This window comes from Schistocerca cancellata, chromosome 6 (assembly GCF_023864275.1).
Source record: "Schistocerca cancellata isolate TAMUIC-IGC-003103 chromosome 6, iqSchCanc2.1, whole genome shotgun sequence".
NCBI lineage: Eukaryota > Metazoa > Arthropoda > Insecta > Orthoptera > Acrididae > Schistocerca > Schistocerca cancellata.
Window position 1 is genome coordinate 111,055,895 of NC_064631.1, and position 27,853 is coordinate 111,083,747.

General features: G+C 39.3%; 1 protein-coding gene across 2 annotated transcripts in view; it reads left to right on the forward strand.

Moving 5' to 3' along the window:
• LOC126190815 (interleukin-1 receptor-associated kinase 1-like) overlaps window positions 1-27,853 on the forward strand; it is a 177,500-nt gene that overhangs the window by 141,114 nt on the left and 8,533 nt on the right. For both annotated transcript variants that reach the window (XM_049931380.1, XM_049931381.1), the window contains exon 12: window positions 20,068-20,760. In XM_049931380.1, coding sequence (XP_049787337.1) covers window positions 20,068-20,760 — 693 coding nt within the window. The remainder of the gene's footprint in view (window positions 1-20,067; window positions 20,761-27,853) is intronic.

Here is a 27,853-nt window from a genome sequence, read left to right on the forward strand (position 1 = left end):
AGGGATAGGTTGGGAAAGGTTAAAAAAGAAAGAACTACATGTGAATCCCTCTCATCTTATGGTCTGACTAACCTGACCTTCCTTTTTAACCTCTGCCTAATCCATCCCTTTCTGAGGAAGCAACTAACAGTATCGTTTGCTAGGATTGTGCTGTCACTTTTACTTTAACAAATGTCTGTTGACAGCATTAATCATTTCACCTCTTGAGGGAGAAGTGCTGACTGGCAATTATGTCTTACAATTTACTCTTATACTTCATTAATTTGAATCTGAATTAGAAAATGAATGGAATAATTATGTAGGTAGAATGAGGTTTTCACTCTGCAGCAGGGTGTGTGCTGATATGAAACTCCCTGGCAGATTAAAACTGTGTATCGGACCGAGACTCGAACTCGGGACCTTTGCCTTTCGTGGGCAAATGGTGTACCGACTGAGCTACCCAAGCATGACTCATGACCCGTCCTCACAGCCTCAATCCTGCCAGTACCTCATCTCCTACCTTGCAAACTTCACAGAAGAACTTGCCTGCGAAAGGCAAAGGTCCTCAGGTTGAGTCTCGGTCCAGCACACAGTTTTAATCTGGCAGGAAGTTTCAATTATGTAGGTGTTTATATTGTTGTTGTCCTGGAGCAGCTGTAACAGTTGTATTGCCCACCATGTCCATAAAGCCAGACGGCCACTACTCTGACTAGGTGGCACCCATTGGAAGAGCTGTCATTGCCACACCAAGGGATGAAAGCTAATCAAACTGCAGAAACTGATTCCTCTCTGTTCCTAGTTTGTTCCTGAATGGATGGTGGGTCCTTTCTGCCTTCTAAGTCAGTGTTCTTTGTGGAGAGTATAAGAATGTATTTGGAGAAATCCCTCTGTAAATTATGGAAAGCTTCCGTATTAATTAAAATGGCGAGTCCTGCTCAATCTTCAGCATTATTCTCTTATAAAAGAATTGATGTACCTATGAATTGTAACATCCCATAAGAGCCCAAACATGGTGCAGGGTTTAATTATTCACCGTGACCTAACACTGCAGATGGATAAGGAATTGCATAAAAACTTGGAAAAGTGAGGGATCCACTTTGCATGTTGTGCACATAGAGGCCTGCCAGCCAACAAGGTTGACACAGAGCATTTGTCCTTACTTTTGAGTGGGACGCGTTCCTAAGAAAGTCAGAATCATTGTCGGCAATTGTGATGTGAAGCATACATCCAACCCCACCCCCTCCCCCCCTTGTGGTACTGTAGATACCAATGTTTCAGGCATATGTCTTGCCATGGTACAAGCAATCCAGTTTGTAGAAGCTGTAGTTGATGAAAACTCACCATGTGAGCAACCACATTTCTGTGTCAATTGCAGAGTCCATCACCCTCCCCAATCCTCAAAGTGTGCTCCCTAATTAAGCTATGTAAAATCCAGGAACTTTATGTCTCCAATAGCCTCTCATATTTTGAAAGTCAGGAAGAGTATGATCGCTCATATCATACCCAAACTGTATGATATTTTGCCGCTACTGTAGCCAGGTCATTGGCAGTAACTTGAGTACTTACTCCCTCTGTTCCCGTAACATCAACCTTTGGCAGCTGCACATGTAAATTTGCGTATGGGGGAGATAGGTCGTTCCCCCTTATGGTTCCTGCAGGACCATCTTCAGGGACCTTAGCTCCCTGCACCTGGCTGGAGAAGCAGCACTGTCCTGTGGCATACCCTCTCCCTAGAAATCACAGGCCATCTACTCGACACCAGCTAGTGACCGAGGGAGCCACGGATTAAAGGTTCCAGAGCGGTCCACTCGATTTCAGTTGTTTCCCCTGCAGCAGATAAGCCCTCACAAGAGTCTTGACCCACTAAATTACTTACAGAGAAAAAGAAGAAATCTCATGAGAAGGCTGCTGTGCTATGTAACTCCAAACTTATATTTGTTGTTTTTATCCATCCCAAAGGTGACATGCAGTGATCCTGTGGTGTGACATGTCCTCTTGGCCCCTTCACACCTAACCAGGTTACCTTTAACATGACAATTCAGTGGAAATGAAGTGGATATAACTGTCAACTGCCAGAATTTCAATGACAAATGTCCTACTCTGGAATCTGTGTTGCTCTCCAAGGAATGCATTACACTAATGACCATTCTCCAGTGCTTCAAAGTTACCATACATTCTGTTGGAACTGTGTTGGTCCTGAGAGAGCATCGGGAGTGGTCTGTACATTGGTTCCCCCATGTGTTGTTAGTGGGAGGATTCCCCTTCTTACCACACTGGAGGCAGTAGCAGCGCGAGTGTAGACAACCCCAACTATCACAGTTTGTAACATTTAATAACCCTTGTGCAGGGAACTTCCTTATCTTGAGATGACCACCTTAATCCAACTGCTTTCTGCCTTTTCCTCCCACTTGAGGATTTAATTTCACACTACCCCATATGGAGAGAGGACCTTGTTGTATGCTAGGGACCTACTGACTGTCCAACTTCTTTCAAATCATGATCTGTCTCTCCTCAACGATGGTACTCCTAACTGCTTTAGTGCCACTGATGATACTTTTTTGGCTATCAACATTATGATCCCTTCTCCCAGTCTCACAAATTCGCTACAGTGGTTGCTATACAACAGTCTATGATTTACTTTCTGGTGATCCCATCACTTCCTTGTCACTCACCAACAGTCCAATCACCATGTTGGGCTCTTTGTATGGTCAACTGAAAGTTGGACACTTCTGCTGTCAGTTTTGTCCCATTCTGCATCATATCACATCAGTGAGGTTGTAGGAGATATCTTCCATGTGATCACTCGTGTCACTGAAACTGCTATCCCCCTTTTAATGGGCACTTCACCATAGTGGACCAAAGACATTGCAACAGCTGTTCAGAATCGTCAAAGTGCCCTGCACTCTCTCAAGTGACATCCTTTACAGACTGCCCTCATTATTTTTAAGCTGTTCTGTGGAAAGGTTCACTACCTAATTAAACACAGTAAGAAGGAATGCTGAATGTGCTATGTCTCATCCTTGGAAATCTTTACTTCTTCATCCTAGGTGTGACTCAAGCCATGTACTGTGCTGGGCCACCATAGGTCAACAGCTGTTCCAGGTCTCCTCCTTCATGGTCTTATCTGTACTCATGCTGAGTACAGTGGGCTAGGGACTTCTGTTGGGGTTGTGATTATCTGCGGACTTTGTGTTGATGACTTTTGCTTTTGCTGCAGTTCCTTATCTGTAACCATGGCTGAATTCAAGCTCCAAGGAACCAACCGGGAATCATCCGAAGGGTCTCTGCTTGGTCCATTTCTAATGACTTCACATTTTCTTTTGTGAAAATGTGCATCATGCATTTCTGTCATTGTACCACAGTTCATTCTGATCCAGAACTCTGCTTGGGTATGTAGCACATGCACATTGAGGCGCATTCCACATTTTGGGATTCCACTTTGATAAAAAACTGACATGGCTGCCCCATATTTTTCATCTTAAGACTAGCTGCATGTGAAAGCTTAAAGCTCTCTGCTTCCTTGCCCACACCTATTGACATGTGGATCATGCTACTCTCTCGCCCATATATACTGGGGCCCAAATATTGCCCCACCTGAACTGTTGTTGTCAGATTTATGGCCCAGCGATATCCTTGGTTTTGAAATTAATGGACTAAGTATATCATCATGGAGTAAGACTGGCCATTGGCATTTTCCAGACAAGTACTATAGACAATCTCCTCACTGAAGCTCAGAGCTTCTCTCTTCAGTTCCAACAATACCAACTCTTGCTCATTTGTGTAATCACCGTATAACAATTTCTTAATCAGCTGACTTGTCAGATTCTTCTTTTTTTTTTTTTTTTTTTTTTTTTTTTTTTTTTTTTTTTTTTTTTTTTTTTTTTTTTTTTTTTTTTTCAGTGGGTGTTGACCCTCCCGACTCTTGCCCTCGGGTGGTTTTAATAGTTGTAATGCACTTTAAGACCCTAATTCCCCTTCCCCCTCCACTCTTGGAATGCACTCCACATTTAATCCCATGCACTCCTCCTTGATTACTGCCTAGTTAGGACTGATCTATTTTTAAGAACATACACATGGACCCCATGACCGTTTGGCGTTGGTTCATCTCAATTCATTGCTGGTAACCTTTACGTTTATATGACAAAACTGACAACCATTAACAGAGCCCTATATTTCATTAAGCTGGCTTCCCTCATCTCTATTTTAATCTGTAGTGACTCAATGAGCAGACTCCAGTGTGCTGATCGATGTTACTCTCATCATCCTGCAATGTCAGCTGTTCACTGTCTTCTCTCTGACCTTAGTCATACTATCTGCTCAGTTATTGCTGATAGAAAAAAAATTAATTTCATGTGCACCTGGAGTTCCTGTTTTAGACTCCTTGGCCTGCTTGTTCCTCAACCCTCAGTTCCCTAGAATTTTGGTTATGAGGACATGATAGAATTGGTCTGTGCCACACCAGTCAATGATGTGCAAACACTACATGGTCACATCTTCAATGTGTGCCAGCAGGTACAACAACAGCTGGGTATACTTCAAGGTGTGTGTTATTCTGTACGCTGGAGGGCAGAGGGGTGTATTGTCATGAATGGATGCCATGTCAACATCTCCTGTAAACATGTCTTTATAACAGAAAGTATGCATTTCTGGACCCGTGTTTATTGGACTTATTTTTCTTGTTTCGATGAGTACTACCACCCCTCAAAGTATCAAAATTTTTTTTGAACAACCCATATATTATTATATGTGTGGTGTATGTCCTAACTCTTGCGGGATTTGGGTGAAGCCACAAGCGGTGAGGATAACAGACAGTGGACACTACATATTAGTGTGTGACAGGTTGAGAATTTGGGCAGGATGGAAATCATGCTAGGATAGCCAAAGCAGTTGAGACCACCATTCATGTAAAGCGGGAAATCAGGGTTCGAGCCCCAGTCTGGCACAAATTTTCACTTGTTGCCATTGAAATTATTTAAATGTTCAATTGTGGCTGATAATTGTATTTTTCTTATGTCATGAGTATATAAGGCTACTGAATCATAAATATTGCTTGTTCTTTTGTATGTTAATGGTGTTCCAAGTGTTGCAGTGCAGGCTGTGTATATTGCAGGATGCTGAAACATTGCAGGTATGTTCATGAATCAGTGTGCTCGTGGATTATGCTGAAAAAGTAATAGTTCCACTTTCTGCCACCAGGTGAAATTATGACTGTGTAAGCAGTCAGAATGTGGTGTGGATGCAGGAAAAGGGGAGCAACGATCAAACACATGATTATGGTGGTTCTGGCATGTTTATTAGGATACGGTCACAATTTACAACATGTGTTCAGTGCGGTCACTCAATTGAGCAGCTTGCTGCATCCGTAACAGGGCATGGTGAACAGTGTAATCAGAGAAATATGTCATTATATGCTGTTCTTCAGATCAGGAAGAGTCCAGATACATCCCTGATAGACACAATGTTTTAGATATCCCCACAACCAGAAGTCTCAAGGATTTATGTCGAGGGATCTGGAAGGCCACATGTCTTGAAATTGCCTAGAGATGATGTGGTCTTTCCAAAGATTAGATTAGATTAGATTACATTACATTACATTCGTTTTTCATTCCATAGATCCGTGCTGAGGAGATCCTCATGGATGTGGAACTTTTTTTTTTTTTTTTAAAGCTGATATAACAATGCTGATACTATGAGTATATACAATACATCATTTGTTTCTATTAAAAAATTCGTCAATGGAGTTGGCCACTAGTAAGTCTTTCAGGCTCCTTTTAAACTGATCTTTATTTGTAACTAAATTTTTTTATGTTTACTGGCAAATTATTGAAGATGAGTGTTCCTGAGTAGTGGACCCCTTTTTGAACTAATGTAAGTGCTTTTAAGTCCTTGTGCAGATCATTTTTGTTCCTGGTATTGTATGTATGAACTGAGCTGTTTGCTGGAAAAAGAGATATAGGACAAATTTCATTACGGAGTAAATACACTGAGAGGCAGTAGTTAGTATACCCAGTTCTTTGAAGAGGTTTCTACAGGATGTCCATGAATTTACTCCACAAATAATACACATTACATGCTTTTGGACTCTGAGAACTTTTGTTTGACTTGAAGAGTTACCCCAAAATATTATACCATATGACATTATGGAATGAAAGTAGGCAAAGTATGCAAGCTTTTTCATTTTTATGTCACCTATATGTGCTAACACTCGAATTGCAAATACAGATTTGTTAAGGCGTTCCTGCAGTTCTGTGGTGTGCTCCTCCGAACTGAATTTATCATCAAGTTGTAATCCCAGGGATTTAAGACTGTCAACCTCTTCTATCTGCTCTTCTTCATACTTTATGCATGTGCTCGTTGGAAACCTCTTACAGGTTCTTAATTGCATATAGTGAGTCTTTTCGAAGTTTAATGTCAGTGAGTTGGCTTTAAACCATTTATTAATATCCATGAAAATATCATTAGCAGATCTTTCTAGAACTACACTCAACATACTGTTTATTGCAATACTTGTGTCATCTGCAAACAAAACGAACTCTGCTTCTGGCAGTGTAACTGATGAGCAATCATTAATGTACACAAGAGAAAGCAATGGCCCTAAGATGGATCCTTGTGGGGCACCACATGTAATTTCTTCCCATTCTGATGATGACTGATGACTTAATTCAATAGTCCTGTGCACTGACACCCTTTGTTTTCTGGTAGCAAGATATGACTTGAACCATTTTGCAGCACTGCCCATAACACCATAGAATTCTAATTTATTTAAAAGGATGTTGTGGTTCACACAATCAAATGCCTTTGACAAATCACAGAAAATACCTGCTGCTTGTAATTTGTTATTTAATGAATGAAGTACATTTTCACTGTAGGTGTAAATAGCCTTCTCGATATCAGAACCCTTCAGAAATCCAAATTGTGTTCTTGATAATATGTTATTTGTGGTCAGATGGTTGAGAAGCTGCCTATACATTACTTTTTCTAAAATTTTTGAGAATGCTGGCAAAAGTGAAATTGCTCTGTAGTTTGATAGTATCTTTTTATCCCCTTTCTTGAATAGAGGCTTAACATCTGCATATTTTAGCCAGTCAGGAAATGTCCTAGTAATAATTGACTGGTTACACAAGTAACTTAAAATTGCACTTAACTCACAAGAACATGCCTTAGTTAACTTTGTTGATATTTCATCGTAACCACTAGAGTGCTTCGTTTTTAAAGGTTTTATTATGGAAGTTATTTCTTTTGGTGAAGTGAGTGACGTATTCATATACCTGAAGCTATTTGTAAAGGCTAGTTTCAGATATTCAAGGGCATTATTTACTGATCCTGACAATCCCATTCTATCAGTAACGGATATAAAGTACTTGTTAAATAGATTTGCCACACTATGCCCATCAGTTACTAATGTGTCATCTACCCTTAATGCTATTTGCTTCTGTTCCTTTCTGGTTCTACCAGTCTCCTATTTCACTATATCCCATATTGTTTTTATTTTGTTCCCTGACATTGCTAACTTCTTCTCGTAGTGCATTTGTTTAGATGTCTGAATTACTTTTTTTAATATTTGACAGTACTCCTTGTATTTAGCTAAATCATCAGTGTTGGAGCTATTCTTGGTCGACAGATACATTTTTCTTTTTGTCTTACAGGAAATTTTTATTCCTTGTGTAATCCATTGTTTTGTTATGGACTTCTGTTTAATTTGAGTAACTTTTAGAGGAAAATAGTTTTCAAACATGGTACTGACATTGTTCATGAATGTGTTATATTTTTCATTCATGTCATGATCACTATAAACATCTTTCCAGTTCATATCTTTGAGTAGTTTTCTAAAACACTCAATTTTTGGTTGATTGACTACTCTCCTGTACTCAGATTTAGCAATCTTGGTAATCTGCTTAGAATTTACATCTAAAACAAGGAGCTGCATGTCATAATCTGATAGTCCATTTATTACAGGTTTTATGATATGATTTTGTTCCTTTGATTTGTCTATAAAAACGTTATCAATGGCTGTCTTTGAGGATTTAGTGATCCTAGTTGGAAAGTTTACAGTGTGAGTTAGATTGAAAGACAACATTACTAACTGCAGTAAATGTTTACTGGAAGATTGCATTAGAAAATCTGTATTAAACTCACCAGCAATCAAAATTTCTTTGTTTCTTCCTGTTAAATAACCCAAAAGAGCTTCTAGATGATTTATGAATAGATTATAATTTCCTGCAGGTGCTCAGTAAATAGTTACTATTATATAGGATCTGTTATGGAACTCTACTTCTGTTGTACATGCTTCTAGATGCTGCTCTAAACAGAATTTATTAATGTCAATGTTCTTAAATTTATGGCAGTTTTTAATAAATGTGGCAACTCCTCCTCCATCCATATCTACTCTGCAGAAGTAGAAAGCTAGCTTAAATCCTGAAATGTCTAACATATCTATACCAGTGGTCACTTGGTGTTCAGAGAGGAAGATTATGTCAATTTCGTTAAATGAATTCATTTCATCAATTTACTTCTGAGTCCCGGAATGTTCTGGTGTAATAAAGATAACTGATACTGCATATTAATGGGATTATAACTGCTTTGGCAAAGATGAACTGGCAGTTTCAGATTACTTTCTGTTGAACATTGTTTAAATGGAGGCCGTATGCTTAAATCTGACTCCTGTTCATCTGTTTTTTCAAACTGAGTGTGTCTGCCAATCTCTCTTAAAACTCGTTTTCTTTCCCCCTTCCCTGTCCTAAAAAAGGCACCCCTCTGACACCTGTGACCACTGGTATTTTACCACTAGTGACAGTGTTCCCCCATAAGTTTTCTGCAATCAACCCAGACAGTTTTCCCTTCCCATTCCTATTGAAGTGGAGGCTATACCTAGTGTAGTCCCGCCTATCAATAGAATTCACAGGAATCAAACCAATATGGGACTCTATATCTGTCCTAAGCAGCCACTCCAACTCCAAGTTCACCCTCCCGATGGAAGAGTTCAAATGAGGCCGATCATGGCATCTCAACACAAACACAAATCCCACACTCGTGTGCTTCGTTGCTGATGCTTTCTCGAAACAAATCTGTCACCTCAGTTGGCACAAATATAATGGAATGGACATAGTTGCATTCTTGCAAAGCTGGAATCACATGTTGCACATGGAGGTCATTATAATGTGTATGTCACTGTGCACGTAATAGGTCCATGAGGTGTTGTCTCTTTGGGGGGGGGGGGGGGGGGGGGGAAAGGGGGCAAAGTCATGGCTTTGTAGCCAATGTTGGGTCTTCATTTGGTGCACATTCTGTGTCTGAATCTTGTAGGGGTACTAGTGTAAAATGCACCACAAAATATTTTGAACTGTTGATCATGGAGAGGCAATTCCTGTGACTCAGCTCAAGTACTGACTGTGGAATTTGAGGCATATGCTGCACAATCAGCTATAGCTACAGCAACTGCCATGTGGATGAGCCGCTGCCTCCTTCCTGCTGCACTACCTAATTCGCCTGTTTCTTCAAATTTCTTGATCATATTCTCTACCCCATTTACTGACATGGCGCCTCTTCGTAGCTGCTTCTGTTGATTATATTCCTGCAATGCATTGCTGCTATTACTGCCATTCTGATAATACAAGTTTACCAGTAGTGCACAGTCGTTTCTCTCTACAGCCCTTGGTTTTCATATGGAAAACCTCAACCTTCTTAACCCTTTACACTAAGAACAACTTCACAACAGAAATCAACATGGGTTGCCAAGTGACAAACAGCATAATGGTTTTATAATAGGAAACATTCCACATTTTTTCTGCTTACAGCACCATGTTTTCACCTGGTGGCACAAAGTGGAACAATTATTTTTTTCAACATTCTCTGTGACTGCACTGGTTAATGAACACACCTATGTTGGTTCTGTGACCTGCGATGTATACAGCCCACACTGAAGAACTGTCAATTTAATTATAACCAGCCGGTATATTCGCCTTGGTGGCCATTAATGACAGTTTCGGTACGGATGCACACTAAGTTCGAACTCTTGCAGGAATTGGGTGAAGCTGTGAGCAATGAAGATAATGGACAATGGATGTTACATATGTATCATGCCACAGGTTGAGAGTTTGGATTGAATGGAAAACATGCTCAGTTAGCCAAAGCTGTTAAGGCAACATTCGCATACAGTGAGAAATCTTGGTTTGAGTCCACATCTGGCACAAATTTTCACTTGTTGCCACTGAATTTCTTTCAGTGCCAAATTGTGGCTGATGTCTGTATTTCTCTTATCTCATGTATACATATAGCCACTGAATCATAAATCGTGTCTATTCTTTCAGACATGTCCAAAAGAACAGACGCCACACACCTGAGTTAAAAATAAAGACATACGTCAGTAACTACTCTTCCTACAAACTACCTGAATACATAGGTTCAAGGACTGAAAAGTTCTGTTAACTACATGACAAGTTAATTGAAAATCTGCCCTGTAAACTGTACTTGGCATTTAAAAATGGGTAACTATTTTCTTTGAAAAATTCCACTGTCTCCAAATATTAAGTTATTAATAGGAGATTACCAAGATAGGAGGAAGGGAAGCATCAGTCATAAATTTTCATGTGTTTATTGGAGATCAATTTCACCTACTATGTAGCTATCTTCTGTGATACATGAATAGAAGAACATAATGAGAATCAAGCAATAAAATATAAATTAAAACCAGATCATAAATACAGAACTGCAAATTTACATACCAATTATATCCAGGTCATGATGACTCATCAGAAACATATTAGCACATGGTACCACTTGACATGACAGACAATAAACATCAGTTAAACTGAGCTTGATGCTCACATTTCCATGCAGCTAACCTTGGTATGTGACATCAATAGAAACTAATGTCCTCTTTATTACTATCATTTGTGTTCTCCTTCTTTTTACATTATTTGAAAAGTAAAATATATAAAATTACAGTGGCATCCTTAGTATACATTCAGTAATTGAAGGAAGAATCCACTTGTAGGTGGCACACATTAAAATACTAGTAATATTTCTTTCATATAAAACATAAAGCCTGTAGTAATATTAAAAAACAAGTTATACACTATGCATACATTTCACATGCTGAGTTCATAATTCTCTCTTTCAAACTGGATTACATTAAGAAAAGTAACTTACATGGTTGTAAGCATGAACCAGTGTTACGACCTCAAGGAAAATGCAGCATACATAATGACTTATAAAATCTTATCACTGGCTATTGTAGAAACATATATCTAACTTGATTTGGCATCAATAATAAAATCACACCTCACAAGTGGAGCTACTGCATAAGGAGTAATGACAGATTTTTGGATTTTGTTGAATAAATAGAGATATTTCATTATCAGAGATTTTCCCCATGCCATCTTGCTCAGGAGCAGTTGCCAATGAGAAGCACCCGGTTTTAGGAGGGTATCAGAAGCCATCTAATTAATAAAAATAAGGAGCTGTATAGGTCCAAAGGAGGATACACAAAACCTCATAAGTACAGCTGTATGTACTGCTGTGCACCAGTTCAGTAAGTGAGAATGAAATGTAGCATATGTGTTTTTCAGTAGCCACTGACAATACATGTATCTGTATTACTATTAACATCAAACCAAGTTACATATGTTTCTATAATACACAGTGATAAGCTTTTATAAAACATGTTGTACATTACATTCTCCTGTAGATTGTAACACTGTCTCATACTTGACAACCATGTAAGTTATTTTTCTTAATGTAATCCAATTTGGAAGAGGGAATTATGAACTCAGCATTTGATATACATCAATAATGTATAACTTGTTTCTTAATATTACTATTCGCTTTAGGTTTTATATGAAAGAAATATTACTAGTATTTTAATTTGTGCCACCTACCAGTGGATTCTTTGTTCAGTTACTGACTGTATTTCAGTGTTTAAGAATGCCATTTAGTTTTACATTTTTACTTTTCAAATAGTGTAAAAATAAGTAGAATACAAATGACAATAATAAAGAGGGCACTAGCTCACACCACATACTGAGTTTAGCTGCATGAAAATATAAGCAGCAAGCTCACTCCAACTGATGTCTATTATCTGTAATGTCAAGTGGTACCACTTGCTACTGTATTTGTAGTGGGTCATCATGACTTGGATATAATTAGTATGTAAATTTATGGTTTATAAGCTGATATATTTATGATCTGGTTTGAATTTATGTTTTAATATTTGATTCTCATTATGTTCTTGTATTCATGTAGCACTGAAGACTCAGTAGCTGAAATTGGTTTGCAATAAACGGATTAAAAATTTACAACCAATGCTGTCCTACTTTCTACCTTGGAGCTCATTAATACGGTCTTGGAGCACACTGTTCATGATGAAAATAAATCTGAATAGCAGATAAGAAGCAGTTATTTAGTACAACTGAGGAAGCAACAACTTTTTTCAAAGTTGCAAATTTCTTTCCAACTTTCTTGATTAAATTTGGTGCGCATAAGCATATTTAGCATTAAGCAGTATAGTGATGGTTTATTGTTCAGATAGTGTGCACATTAAACTTCTGTGACTTTTCTGGAGGACAGCGGTTGAAATCTGCAGCCAGCCACCCTGATTTAGGTTTTTCCGTAATTTCCCTAAATTGAACTAGTCAGATGCTGGGATGGTTCATTTGAAATGTGCAGCCGATTTCCTTCCTCATCCTTGAAACAATCAGGTACTCTATCTCTAATGACCTTGTTGTCAATTGGGATGCAAAACCCTAATCTTGCTTCCTTCATTCCTTCCGTTCTTCCTTCTTTCCTTATTTTTCCAAAGGAATTTCTAAAATACTGTGTCAAATATAACAACCACTTTGTAGGTCACTTCCTAATTAATTTATATTGTACCCTTGAGCTGATATAGGGCAGCAGTATGAAGTGCATATAGCAGGCAGCCATTAGTATGACTAGTATCTATAGCAGAAAGCAAGCTACAGAATTAAAAGAAAACTTCTTTCACTGTGCTAAAGTTTACCCTAAACTTTGCTACGGACCATCCACATGCTTTTCTCAATTGCAGTACAGCACAGGTGTTGGCAGTGCCTGTGCTTGTTGTGCTGGGTGACAGGCATTTGTAGAGTGAATGATGAGGTGTTAGATGGAAAAGTAATATTGAAATTTATGATACAAATAAAGATTTTTTGCGGGAATTTCTGTAGTTAATATGTATGACTTTTAAAGATTTTGTATTGAGTTAAATATTTGGCTATATATGTCTGAACTACAGAATATGTGTAATGGTGAATGTTCTATACTATTTAATTCATACAAAATATGTAACTTCTTTTGGTGACGGATGGACTCAAATTCCTACGTTGTGTAGGCAGCCCTTTCTTCATTTTCTGCAATTGCAGCATATTAGCATTTCTGTTGTTGGGGTATGTAGCAATTTGTATGGTGAAATATTACTAATTATTTATTCTTAAATGTAGATGATGATGTTGCTGACAGACTGCTATGAATTATTCATGTTTCATGGATGGTCCTTTATTAATTTTCTAGTTTCACTGAATCTTGATATTTCTGTTATGAGGCAGTAATCACAGGATCTGTCAAAATTAATTTTTGTTTTATGACAGTCTGAAATGAAGTAATTGTGTAAAATACACAGCTAAGGTATTGATGACAATCGCAAACGATTTCTGCTGGGTGGATGTCTGTTGGTTACTTTTCTGATATTCCAGAAATCTGACATTTGTGTTATGACCTGAAGTGTAGCCTGAGGTCTAGATTGTGTTGGGAGACAACAGTTTTGTTGAGAGTTTGTAAAGTCAATGAATATGAAATCAGAAAAGTTGTTGTGGTGACAGGCTGATCTGTAGCATAGCCTGACATCTAAGTTATTGGAAGGCAGCAGTTTGTAAGTTGACAAAGCTAACAATTATGAAAGCAAAAAACCCAGTTGTGGTGACAGACTGATCTGTAGTGTAGCCAGAGGTCTGGGTTAGATTAGAAGGCAATAGTTTGGTTGTGAGTTGATGTGGCCAACTAATGTGATAGCAGAAAACATGGTTGTGGTGACTGGCAGATCTGTAGTGCAGGCCAAGGTCTTGGTTGGGTTGGTAAAACAGTTTGGTTGTGAGTGGGCAAATCCATCGAAGCTGAATATGAAACGGAGATTGACAGAATGACCTGTGATGTAGCCCAAGCTCTATATAAGTATTGTGTGTCTCAACTTCTTAAAGTATTGGCAGTAAGATTGTACGGTAATGTAAGTTCGAATAATATCTTTCTAATGTGCTACATTGATCTATGTGATCAGAGCATATCAAAAGCTGGTAGGGTTATGTCATGGTGGTTATGTCCCAACAACCCCAAGAAACATTTTACTGATGTCATTTACATTTTTATAAATATTAACTTTTAATTTTCCAAGCTGACTATGTCAGTTTTTAATCACCTCAGAAGGCAGCCCTAGATGTTCTTTGGTGTTCTTTTAAGTAGCCAGTGAGAAATACCAAAACAGCTGCCTTCAGCGTGAGAAAGCACTCTCTTTTGACTCAACAATTTGATTTCAAACAATATTGCAGTGCCAGAGTTGTTCAGAATTATGATGCAGGTTCCTTCAGACATGCATGCATTTCTGAAGGAACATTCCATTATACTTCTGAACAACACAGGCACTGCATTACTGTATTTATCCGCTGACACTGGGCAAACGACCTTCAATTAAAATATTTCCCCTGTACAGAATATACCTAATGAATGTACAAGGACATGTTGTGAACACAGCGTTGACGACATGTGGAAGTTTTGGTATGGCTATGAGTCATGCTGGGATAGCCTAATGGTAAGACAGCCACTCGCATTAAGCGGGAAAACCAGGATCAAGTCCCAGTCCGCACAAATTTTCATTGTTGTCAGTCCATTATACAGCTGATGATTGTCCATATTCACAACTGTGAATAAAAGGTGATATTACGTGTTGTATGTCTCACTGGCTTATAGCCAGTAGTGGAAAATGTCTGAAGTGTAGTGGGAATATTAGTCTTATTTATCATAAGAAAGGTACAAGTGCAGTGGAGCTGCAAAAAGACGTATCGTAGAGTTAGCTGCAGCTTGGTTTCAGGGAAGTAAGTTAAGTCTTGCAAAAATTCTCTCTGGGTGAAAACCTGCAGAAACCTTTTTTTAAATGATAAACTGCACCTCTCTGAGAAGGCATTTGTGGATAGGAGAAGCTTGTGCAGAGATGTGTGTACTGAAATGTGTTTTGACGAAAGTGAGAAAGTTGGTGGCAGTAGGGCTATTGTGGAAATCAACGAGGGTATGAAACTTCGTGGCAAATTTAAAACTGTGTGCCGGATCGAGACTCGAACTTGGGACCTTTGCCTTTCGTGGGCAAGTGCTCTACCAACTGAGCTACCCAAGCACGACTCGTGCCCCCGTTCTCACAGCTTTACTTCTGCCAGTATCTCGTCTCCTACCTTCCAAACTATACAGAAGCTCTCCTGCGAACCCTGCAGAACTAGCACGCCTGAAAGAAAGGATATTGCGGAGACATGGCTTAGCCACAGCCTGGGGGATGTTTCCAGAATGAGATTTTCACTCCGCTGCAGAGTGAAAATCTCATTCTGGCAATGAGGCTAGGTTTGCGAGGAGGAAATTTGGTACTGACAAAAAAAGTAATAATAATAATAATAATAATAATAATAATAATAATAATAATAATATAGGAAGGCGAGTGTTCAAAGGAATTGAAAGAGGAACCCACAAGTGATCGTCCAAAATTGTTTCCTGATGTACAAAAAAGGCACTGCTCAGATATCTTTTGAGTACAGCCTGTCAGAAGCAACAGAAATTTTTGGCTACTTTATGTTACATAAATAAGTGTTTGAATGATGAAGGATTCAAGCATTTTACTGTTAAACACAAAGTGGAATTTAACAATCTTGAAACAGGTGCACAACCAATAGTATCAAAGTCATCTGGTTGGCCAAATGAAGATTGCTTCATGGAACTGGGCAGTGCAGAGAACTTTTTGATAGCCATGTGTTTGAGTATGTGGGGTGCAGAAGATATGGTGAAAAGAAGGGTCCATTTGTGCATTTTCCAGGGTGTCTACGACCCGGGACAACCGGGAGATCCGGGAAAAACCCGGGATTTTTTACATCCGGGAGAAAACCGGGAAAGACCCGGGATATTTTTAGAATTCCGGGAATTTTTCATTGTTTTAGTTTTCAGTTAATTTTTTGTAATTTTGACTAGTAAGAACCGACACTAACAAAGGATATTACTGTATCCCGCTACTGCAGAATAATACTTCAACAACAAAACATAAACGAGAGAGAAAAAAAAAAAAAACGAAAATAACTTAAATTGCAAAGGAAATGCGCCATATACAATGTCGACACAAGTGCTCATGCAAGCGTCTGCCGATTGAAAATGTGTCAAAGGCTTTAGGAAGACTATGCAGTGCTTCATAACAACAAATTGCCTCCAATGAGCGTGTAGTCGCAACTGTTTACATTCGATTTGTTTTAGCAGTTAATGCCCGGGCTCATGCGCATGCGCAGTAGTCACGTTTGAGTAGTAGATTCTCCCGCTTCTGTCAACAGCAATGTGGCTGTTGTGCAAGCAGTCGCAGCAAGCAGCTAGATACTTCCGGGAAAAGGGGGCGCCTAATTCATATTCTTGAGGGGAAAAAAACTTGTTTCACAAAGCACCTAGCATCCAGCGCACGTCTGCCTATCAGTTAGTCATATGATTTTGAAACGCTTCTCTGTTGGTTTTTGAACACATTTTAAGTTGATTTCTGAATGAATCATAAGCTGACTTTTGAATGCATGCATAGTGTACGTGATGTCGCTGTCAGGAGAATCCTCGTCGCATCTAGAAATAAACTTTCCACAGACAAAAGGGGACGGGGCTATACGAGCTGAGTGGAGTAAAGCCGAATGGATGAATGGCAATCGCTGTCTGATTATGTGGCTGATTGGGTGTGTGAATGATCAGCGTTGTTATAATTACTAGCGAAATCCATAGATTCATACTATCAGAATGGAAATAAACGACTGACAGGAATAACAGGTGAGAAAGATTATGTATTATCTTCTCGGTGTGTCCAAGAAAATGAAGTTTTGACAGAAAATGTTTGGCCAGATCGCTACACTAGTAAGGACCAGTAGTACAGTCCCCGGCTACTAGCCGCTTAAGTTCTATTATGGAAGTAACGCGGAAAACGTGTTGTACGAACACGTAACAACGCCTAACCGGAGAATAATTGCGGGAGAACTAAACCAGTGATTCTGGCAGGGTTAGTGAAGTTAATCAGCCAACAAATTTTGACAGTGGCAGCAATAGCTACAGAATTGGTGATGACAGGATTGTTTGTTAGAACGAGGACGGAGGAGAAACAAGGACATCACACAAATTATGGAAGAATAAGACGATTCCACTCTCCTGAATATAGTTTGGACGTGCAGTAGAAAAATGCTTTATGAAGAGGCATGGAACTGCACTTGGCCATACTTAAGACCAAATAATATGTCTTACATTTCTTCGAATACATACGTTTTATGTTTCAGACTTTTCAGAAAGATGTGCGCTACAAGATGAACATATTTTGAAAATTCGATTTTTTTTAGTATTGACCCGGTTCGCAAATGTCGTAGATCCGGGGCTGATGCGCTGAGCAATCTGAGCTATAGTGGGTAGTCTCCACGTGACCCGTGTTTACGTTCAGTGATTTTGCTGTTTCCCCTTCGTTTACTCTCACGTCAAATGAAAACAAAACGGATATCCGTGGCCGGGAGCTATCAAGTGAATTAAAACACATTTACATAATTACTATAGGCTGAAATATGTCATTAGTTTCAGATTTTATTTTATTTACAACTTTCTGATAGTCGAGCATTAATCGCCTTGCGGAACAATGAAGTTATTTTTGTCTGTTTGCTAAAGAAATGTGACTTTTGCTGATCTTTTCCGCAGAGGCAGTCAATGTATTTGAAACGAAATGTTAATTCCACAGTACTGGGTAGTTTCAACTGTTCGCTGCATTTTAAGTGCATGTTTTCATTTTCTAGCATGTCTGGCATTATGCCATAATAAAGAACCAAACATGATATAATACAGTACTGGTTCTCCAAGAAAATTTACATCCCGAAAACCACACTTAAAAGCTTAATATCAGGTCGGGGTCTATGGTACTTCATTGGGAATCTGGACATACGAGTGTGCCTTTAAGTATGCACTTTAAATGCACACATTTTAATATGGTTCACGAAATTCCGATGCTCTTGCAGTGTCATCTTTCATTGATGATCTTTTACACGTACGTACATACGGGCTTCCTACGTCATGATATCTACCCAAGCGCGGTGTCGCCTGTTACCTGAGCTCTCTGGCAACTGCTGAAACGAACCTATTTGTAACAGGTCACGGGAAAATATTACGATTGGTGGTTTGAAAAGCATTACTTTCAAAGTAAATATCCTTTTACGTAAGTTGAACTACGTACAAGAATGGACCGTGAATTTATTAAATCACAAAGCGTTTGACTCTCATTTAAAAATCAGGTGTCTGATGACGAGCCATTTAGAAGCATTTCGAACCCTCGAACCCTGAAGATCAGACATTTATGTCCTTATTAAAAATTTTACAGGCACATTTGTATGATATCTCTTAAAGTGTAACACGCACAAAAAAGATCAACAGTATATGCAAAAGCTTAGCTTCTCTTGCAGCTTGAAACCAATATTTTATGTGAAAGCTTTGCTTTTCTTGTAACAACACTATGTATATTAATTTAAACTATTAACTTTCCCTGTTTGGCGCGCTACTTAACACTGATGCTATTGGCTGACTACATCACGTGTCCTATGCTCTGAATATCCTTTGTCATCGGCTGGCGAGATCACGTGACATGAGTTACGAACGGCTTACAAAAGCGCATCGAAATCTCGGTTTCAATGGTTCGGAAAGTAACATGCGGTGTTTGGTGGATTTTCAGTGTATGTTTTCGTAATACAAAAATATGCAGTATACATGTTGCTGCACATCAAAGATATTTCCAAAACGTGTCTTTTTCTCCGAGTTTCGTTTTCTAAAGTGCCGGGAAATTGTACGCCCGTGTACAAAACCATAATCATTCAAAGGAGTGATAGGGGAAAATATACTGTCATCCGGGAGAAAGTGTGTTTTTAACCGGGAAATCTGGGAAAAATCCGGGAATTTTTTTTCCTTGTCCACGTAGACACCCTGTTTTATGAAGTTTGTAGCAACAGGGTATGAGCTGCAGTGCAACAAGTTCTTTTGAATGAATTCCTGATGTTATCATCATTTTTATATTTTCTGGTACTCCTTACTTGTTCCTATATTACTATTTTATTGAAGATGTGATCCATCAATGCAGCTAAACAAAATGCTGTTTGTTTTTATGTCATACATGTTTAGTTTCCTTTTATTTACAAAGTGTCATTAGAGACCTTAATATGTGATGTTTCATAAATACAAAAAAGTGAAACACCTGTCATATAAAAATGAAGTCTTATTTAGTTGCAGAGACAGCCCATGTTTGCAAGTATATTATGATACCAGCACCACTTGTGTTAAATACTTTATTACAATATGTGCTTCTGTGTATCTGTGTTTTCTGTGGAACTTCAGTTCCATTGCACTGTCATACATGCTATGCTAAAGTATGTTACATTAAAATGCAATATTTTTTTTCTCCTGCGACTGAAAGTAAAACATAATTGTTGTTGGCTATACAAATCAGCTATTCTACCACCTTAGCTTCCCTTCATCGCTCACGGCAAGAGTTACCAACATGCACTTCAAGGTAGGAATACTGACGACCTCGTGTCAAGCTTTACTAAAATTTATCAACCAGTATATCTTTCCCAGACAGACCAAATGAATTTTATTGGTAGTTCCTGAATGGTCATATACTTATAATGTTTTACGTAAGTGGATTTATGTTTTCTGCTATGTTGTATTGCTATGAGTATGCAGACAGGGAGAACAGGTGTACCATGCAGTTATGTGATTTGACTACTAGAGATTTAATAAACAATTATTTCGATTCAGTTTCTGTGTAATGGCATCTAGTTTACTTTCTTATTTCAGGTGCCTGATTTGACCCCTGGAGCTCCAAACTTGCCTTTTATTTCCCCACTGTATCACCTCCATCAGCAGCAGCAACAGCAACAGGTGTTACCACAGCAACAGCAAATTCCTGGGGGATTGGCATCTCCTGTGCTGGCCAACAATCGATTTTTTGATGTGGTCAGTAATGGGAATGCCCAAAAAATGAATGTACATCCTGAGGATGAAAACAGACTAGTGTACAATATTCAGAGGAATGTACCATCTCCTCTTCCTTATGAAGGGAACTTCAATAACATTGTTGAAACAGCTGTTCCAAATGAAATGAAATTGAATGGTGTTGTTGACTCAGTCATCCTCAACACACCCAGGAAGCAAAATGTCCACCCCAATAGTGGTGGCAGTATAAATCCATTTCAGATGAATAGTTTGCAGAAAGCAGTGAATTTAGTAGCAAATGGTGCAGCTGATAATTTGAATATTGATGGGCAAATTTTGAATTTGCCTAGTCGTCCAACTGTGCTTCCTAGCTTGATTAAGACATCTGCAGAGTCTGTTGCATCACACCTTGGACAAAATGACTTTGGACTGCCATTGACAATTCCAGCTGCTGCACCACTGATAGCCGTTACACCACCAACAGCCAGCTCTTTCTCCAAGCATATACCAGTTGCCGAAGAATCCGCAACTCAAAATAACAGTAAATCAGAAAAGGTAAGCATAATTACATTTTCAACGTGATCCCCCCCCTCCTCCTACTCCCCCTCCCCCCCTCCAAATCTTTTCCTCCGAACCCTCACACTCCTACTCAACCTCACATCTCTGAACTAGTGCAAGCTACAAGTGATATTTTTACTTCTACATACCTCTGCTGGATAACAAATATTTTAATGTGATCTTATGTGTTTTTAGTCCACTGTTGAGCATGCACAAGAAAACTGTTAAAAGATCCGCATACTTTAAGTTTGTTTATTGGCTAGTTGATTAAAGGTCACACTTTTAATAAGTTCATGTGAAATTTTCAAAAAATATTTTGTAAACACTGAGTACAAGCCGGTATTGTGTTCGACAGTCAAATAGGCCTTAGAGCAAAATTTGTGTTTGTTCTCAGATTTCTCTCAAAATTCAGCAGTGTATTTAATAAATATCTCTGGAAAGGTATACAAACTTTATTCTGAATTGTAGTCACTATTGTCTGGAAAATACTTCCCACAGAGTCAGTGGCACCACTATATACAGAGAGGCAAACTATAGCCCAGTGATGGAATGTATTTCTTTCCATGTTAAGTACCCATTAATTGATGATTTCTACTTTTATCAAAATTTAACCTACATAACTATATACTTAATGTGGAACCAGTGCCTTCTATAAGTAAAATAGTATATATTTCATATCATGATGTATTAACAGAATTGTAAAGGGTGACACAAAAGTTTGTTGATATTTTAAAATTCAATACTTCATGGAATAATGTAGGTAGAGGGGTAAAAATTTGCACACATGCTTGAAATTACATAGGTGTTTATGGAAACCAAACAAAAGTGTACAAAATAACCAGCAGATGACACTTTCTATGATACATGAGCAATAATAATCATAACAGTTGACTTTTAGCAAAGATGATGATCTTTATAACAAATGCTCAACACGTCGGTCATCGTTCACCAACAATACCTGTAACTGAGGGGCAATGTTGTGAACAGCACTGTACTCCATATTAGTAGGCATGGTGAGAAAATTGCTGTCAGCTGTTGTCTTTTAGCATCCCTAATGAGGTCAGATGATGACAACAGACTTGTGACTTGTGACTTCAGGTATCCCAACAACCAATAATCACATGGATTGTGGTCCGGGGTCTTGGGAAGTCAAGCTGACAGATGTGTAGGCTTGACACACAATTCTCACCGAATGATTTGCCCAAAAGATCTTTCACACATGTATTAATATGGGTGCATGAAGGTCATACCTTCCAACAAGAGTATATCAGACAGGTTAGGGATGATATGACTCCTCCTCTCATTACAGCTCAATTTATACACAATTCTCAGTCAGCATCACTGATGTGTTGATTTCCAGTGTCATCTCTAGGGGGCAGTTTCTGCACTTGTTTTTGGTTTCAATAAAACACCATGTCACTTCAGGCACATGGGTCAATTTTTACTTCTCTACCTCCATTATTGCTTGAATTAGTGCATTTTCAAATGGTAGCGGATTTTTGTTTCACCCTGTATAACAAATTCGCTTTTAATCTTCCTCCTAACATATAACTGCATTTTTGTTAAACAGTGTTAAATATGAATCTTGATACAGTCAATCAATTATGCTTTGTCAGTAATGCTCAGATACACTGAGTGGGCCCACGATGCACAAAGCAGGAAAATATCTCATAGAGCTGAAAACCTAGAGTATCATTGCCTGTTGAAGGATGGGAAGTTGTGTTCTTCCAGAAGGCATGAAATTCTGATGCTTCTTGAAAAGCACAACTGTCCAATAACAGCTTAAAGAAATACATGGTAGTCATAAGGTCTCAATCCATTTCCAAAATATAATGGATGCATTTAGATAATTTGTATCATTATAATCCATCTGTGAGATAGCATGGGCATATTCCCACTACCCCTCCCCCAGGACAATAAATAAGAATGTTTATGGTACAAGAACATGAGGCTGCTGTTAGTGTGCAATTGTGTGATTGTTCTTATCTGGATGTGCAGCAGGAGTTCATTCAGAAATTTCAAGAGCCAAACAAGGACATAGAACTTGTTACTTGTCAACAAGTTTCAGAGAACTGGAAATGTTGCTAATGAACCACATGTAGGGGACCTCTTATATCACCAGAGGCAGTGAATCAGAGAAGCAATCAAAAAAAGTCTGATTGCATCAACTCATCTAGACGAGAAGTTAGATGTGTCAAAATCAATGATTATGAAAGTTTTACACTTCACACTAAAGAAAGAAGTATAAGATACTTCACCAATTAGACCATAAAGATCACGCAACTCGCAGAGTTGCTTATTACAGTCTGACAGGGGTTGCACACAGCAAACAGCTTATGCATCACATTTTGTTTACTGATGAAGCCACATTCTACATCTGTGGAAAAATTAAGAAACTTAACTGCCTCATTTGGGGTAATGAGCGACCTGTAGTTACCAATGAATGTCAAAGAGCAATTCCTGGAAGCACAGCATCAGAAAGGAGGCATTGCTGACATTGTGTTCCATCAGGACGGAGCACCTACTCATTTTGCCTCATAGTAAAAGAATACCTAAATTGAAGATTAACCAACAGATGGATAGCGGAGGTTCAGCAAGACTGTGGCAATCACCCTCACCTGATTTAACACCTTGGAGACATAAAGTCGAGGATGTACAAAACAAAGGTAAGGGATTACAGGAATCTAAGACAAAGTAAATATTCCAGAATTCGGATCAAGAACAGCTGCCAACATGAGTAACTTAGAAGTCGATATCCTCGGAGTTGCGAAGCAGCGTAAATCATTTAACAAAAGCAAGTCTTCCAGTCCTGTATACCAATTAGGTTCCTTTAAGAGTATACTGATGCAATAGCTCCATACTTAACAATCATATACAGCTGCTCAGTACAGCCCATAGACCTACAAACAACCCCCAACATCACCCCAGCTGAATCCCGTGCCATTAAGGAGCTGAAAACAGACCGCTCTATTGTCATCCTCCCGGCAGATAAAGGCTCCACAACTGTGGTACTTGACCATGTGGAGTATGTGGCCGAAGGACTGTGTCAACTCTGACACCTCAACCTACAAAGCTGTTACCCAGGATCCCATTCCCTCCATCCAGACTGAGCTGCAAATCCTAAAAATCCAAGGTCCCTCACAAGACCTCACAACGGCTTCCATAGACCTACTCACTCCACCTGAGCCCTGTACCCCCCCCTACCTTCTACCTATTACTCAAAATCCACAAAGAGAAACAACCTGGCTGTCCCATTGTGGCAGGCTTCAAAGCCCCAACGGAACGTATCTCAGCTCTGGTAGACCAACACCTCCAACCTATCACCCGCAGACTCCCATCCTACGTCAAACACACAAACCACTTCCTAGAATGCCTCAAATCCATTCCCACTCCCCTCCCACCTGAAACCTTTCTTGTCACCATAGATGCTACATCCCTTTACACAAACATCCCACATACCCATGGTCTCTTTGCCCTCGAACATTACCTCTCTCAACGCCCACCCGAAGATCTTCCAAAAACCTCGTTCGTTATCACACTTACCAGCTTCATCCTCACCCATAATTACTTCACTTTTGAAAGCCATACCTACAAACAAATCAGGGGAATGGCCATAGGAACCCGGACGGCTCTGTCCTATACCAACCTCTTCATGGGCCGCATGGAAGAGGCTTTCCTGAAGACCCAACATCTGCTTCCCCTGGCCTGGTATAGGTTTATAGATGACATCTTTGTGGTCTGGACTCATGGTGAAGAAACACTCAACTCCTTTTCGAATCTGAATTTCACCTCGTCCTTCTCCAAACCCCAAGCCATCTTCCTGGATGTTGACCTTCATCTTGTTCAAGCTCACATCCACACATCTGTGCACATCAAACCCGCAAACAAACTACAGTACCTTCACTTTGATAGCTGCCATCCATTCCACATCAAACGCTCCCTTCCCTACAGCCTAAGTATTCGTGGCAAACGTATCTGCTCCAGTGACGAATCCCTCAACAATTACACCAATAACCTGACCAGTGCTTTCCTCTCCCGCTACTATCCTGCAGACCTTATTGACAAACAGATCTCCCGAGCTATACATTCCTCCCCATCCAACAATGTTCCTACCCCCAGACCACACAGAAGCATCCCCCTTCTCACCCAATATTATCCTGGCCTCGAATACATCAACAAATTACTCCGCCAGGGATATGACTTTCTCAAGTCAAGCCCAAAAATGAGCTCATCCCTTGACAATATTCTCCCCACACCACCCAGAGTTGCCTTCTGTCACCCCCCCACCCACTTACCCCCCCACCCCCACACCAAACCTCCGTAACATCCTTGTCAAACCCTACAATATTCCCAGACCACCTTCTCTACCCAACCCAGCCCCACTACTGGTAAAACATACACAATTCAAGGCAGAGCCACATGTGAAACAACACATGGCATTTATCAGCTGACATGCCTGCACTGTACAGCCTTTTACATTGGTATGACGACAACTAAACTGGTTAAGCACATGAACGGGAACAGACGAACTGTCTGCCTAGGAGATGTCCAATACCCAGTACCAGAGCATGCCCTCCAGCATAATTCTACGGACCTAGGAACCTGTTACACCATACGTGCCATTTGGCTTCTCCCACCCAACACCAGTCCCTCGGAACTGCGGAGATGGGAACTTGCACTCCAACACATCCTTTCATCCCCCCATCCCCCTGGACTGAATCTATGTTAACCAATCTCACTCCCATTTACTCTTCAGTCTTCTCCTCTTTCCCTTTCCTCTTTAGCCATTCAAGCATCTTTTCATCCTACATAGTTGTGTTTATCTTTATACTATATACCTCTTTACTTCTGTATACATCCTCTTTGGTTTGAAGCTGGCACAGTACTTACAGTAGAATATCTTTGGCTTCCCTCTGACACCCATGCCTCCATCTTTGCTACCCTCCCTGTTTACCTTTCCCCTGTTGCTTCATAACCTGGGTTGTGAGTAACTGAATCCACTTTCCCTTCTTCCCCTTTTTCCCCCTCTCTCCTCCCTGACGAAGGAACAAAGTTCCAAAAGCTAGGAACGTAAATTTTCTGTTCTGTTTTGTGTATCTATCGCTGTACTGGGCTGAGGTAAGTACTGGCCAGCCCCTCTATCTCTTTGTTAGTATTTGTTTCACAATCATATACAGCCACTCTCTCAATGAAAGATCCATACCCAAAAATTGAGAAATTGTGCAGGTCACACCAATATTCAAGAAAGACAGTAGGAGTAATCCACTAAGTTACAGGCTCATATCATTAACGTTGATATGCAGCAGGATTCTGGAACATATATTGTGTTCGAACACTATGAATTACCTTGAAGAGAATGGTCTATTGAGAATGGTCTATTGACACAGTCAACACAAATTTAGAAAACATATTTCTTGTGAAACCCAACTAGCTCTTTACTCACAAGAACTGTTGAGTGCTATTGACAAGGGATTTCAAGTTGATTCTGTATTTTTAGATTTCCAGAAGGTTTTTGGCACTGTATTACACAAGCGGCTTGTAGTGAGATTGCGTGCATATGGAATATCATCTCAGTTATGTGACCGGATTCATGATTTCCTGTCAGAGAGGTCACAGTTTTTAGTAATTGATGGAAAGTTATTGAGTAAAGCAGAATTGATATCTGGAGCTCCAAAAGGTAATATTACAGACCCTCTTCTGTTCCTTATCTGTATGAACGATTTAGGAGACAATCTGACAAGCCATCTTAGGTTGTTTGCAGATGATGCTGTCGTTTATTATCAAGTAAAGTCATCAGAAGATCAAAACAAATTGCAAGATGGTTTAGAAAAGATATCTGTAAGGTGCAAAAATTGGCATTTGACCCTGAATAATGAAAAGTGTGAGGTCATCCATATGAGTGCTAAATGGAATCCATTAAACTTCAGTTACACGATAAACTAGTCAAATCTAAAGACTGTAAATTCAACTAAATACCTAGGAATTACAGTTACAAACAACTTAAATTTCAAAGAACACAAAGAATATGTTGTGGGAAAGGCAAACCAAAGAGTGCATTTTATTGGCCCAACACTTAGAAAATGTAACAGGTCCACTAAAGAGACCAGCCATCCCCTTTTGAAGTATTGCTGCACAGTCTGGGATCTTTACCAGGTAGAATTGATGGAGTACTTCAAGAGGGTTCAGGGTGAAGCCGCACATGTTATATTATTGCGAAATAGGGGAGAGTGTGTCACTGACAGGATACAGGATTTGGGGTGGACATCATGAAAATAAAGGCTTTCTTTATTGTGGTGGAATGTTCTCACAAAATTTCGATCACCAACTTTCAACTCTGAATGCGAAGATATTTTGTTGATGCCAAACTACATAGGGAGAAACGATCATCATAATAAAATAAGGGAAATCGGAGCTTGCACAGCAGGATATAGGTATTCATTTTTTCCATGTGCTGTTCGAGATTGGAGTAATAGAGAATTATTGTGAATGTGGTGTGATGAACCCTCTGCTAGGCACTTGAGTGTGATTTGCAGGTTATCGATGTAGATGGACATGGAGATGGAGATGTAGAATCCAGGGTGCACCATCAGCTGTTTCACAAGGTGTGCTTCAGAATGTATCCATGTCTGCTCTTAAACGATGTGAGTAATGCTTCAAAATTGTTGGAAGCAATGTTGAAATTTGATGAGAGAGGGAGGGGGGGGGGGGTAGAGAGAGAGAGAGAGAGAGAGAGAGAGAGAGAGAGAGAGAGAGAGAGAGAGACACAATAAATAATAAATATACACATGTATTGCGTAAATATATCCATTATTTTGTGGAAATAGATCGTGACTTCAAGACCATCCTGTTTTAGTGAAGCATTCATACAAAATATTGCTGCACTCTAAGGTTTTTAAGAAGTGATGTGTGATTATACCAACTATGATGCTTATTTGTATGTGTTATTGTTTTGTAATTACTATTTACTGTCCAGGCAGATATGTGTGAAAGTTAATTTTTGAGAATATATTTTTATTGTATTGCCTTTGCTGACTGTTGGTTCAACGATGTACACTTTTTTTTATATATTTATTCATTCACTTATTTGTAT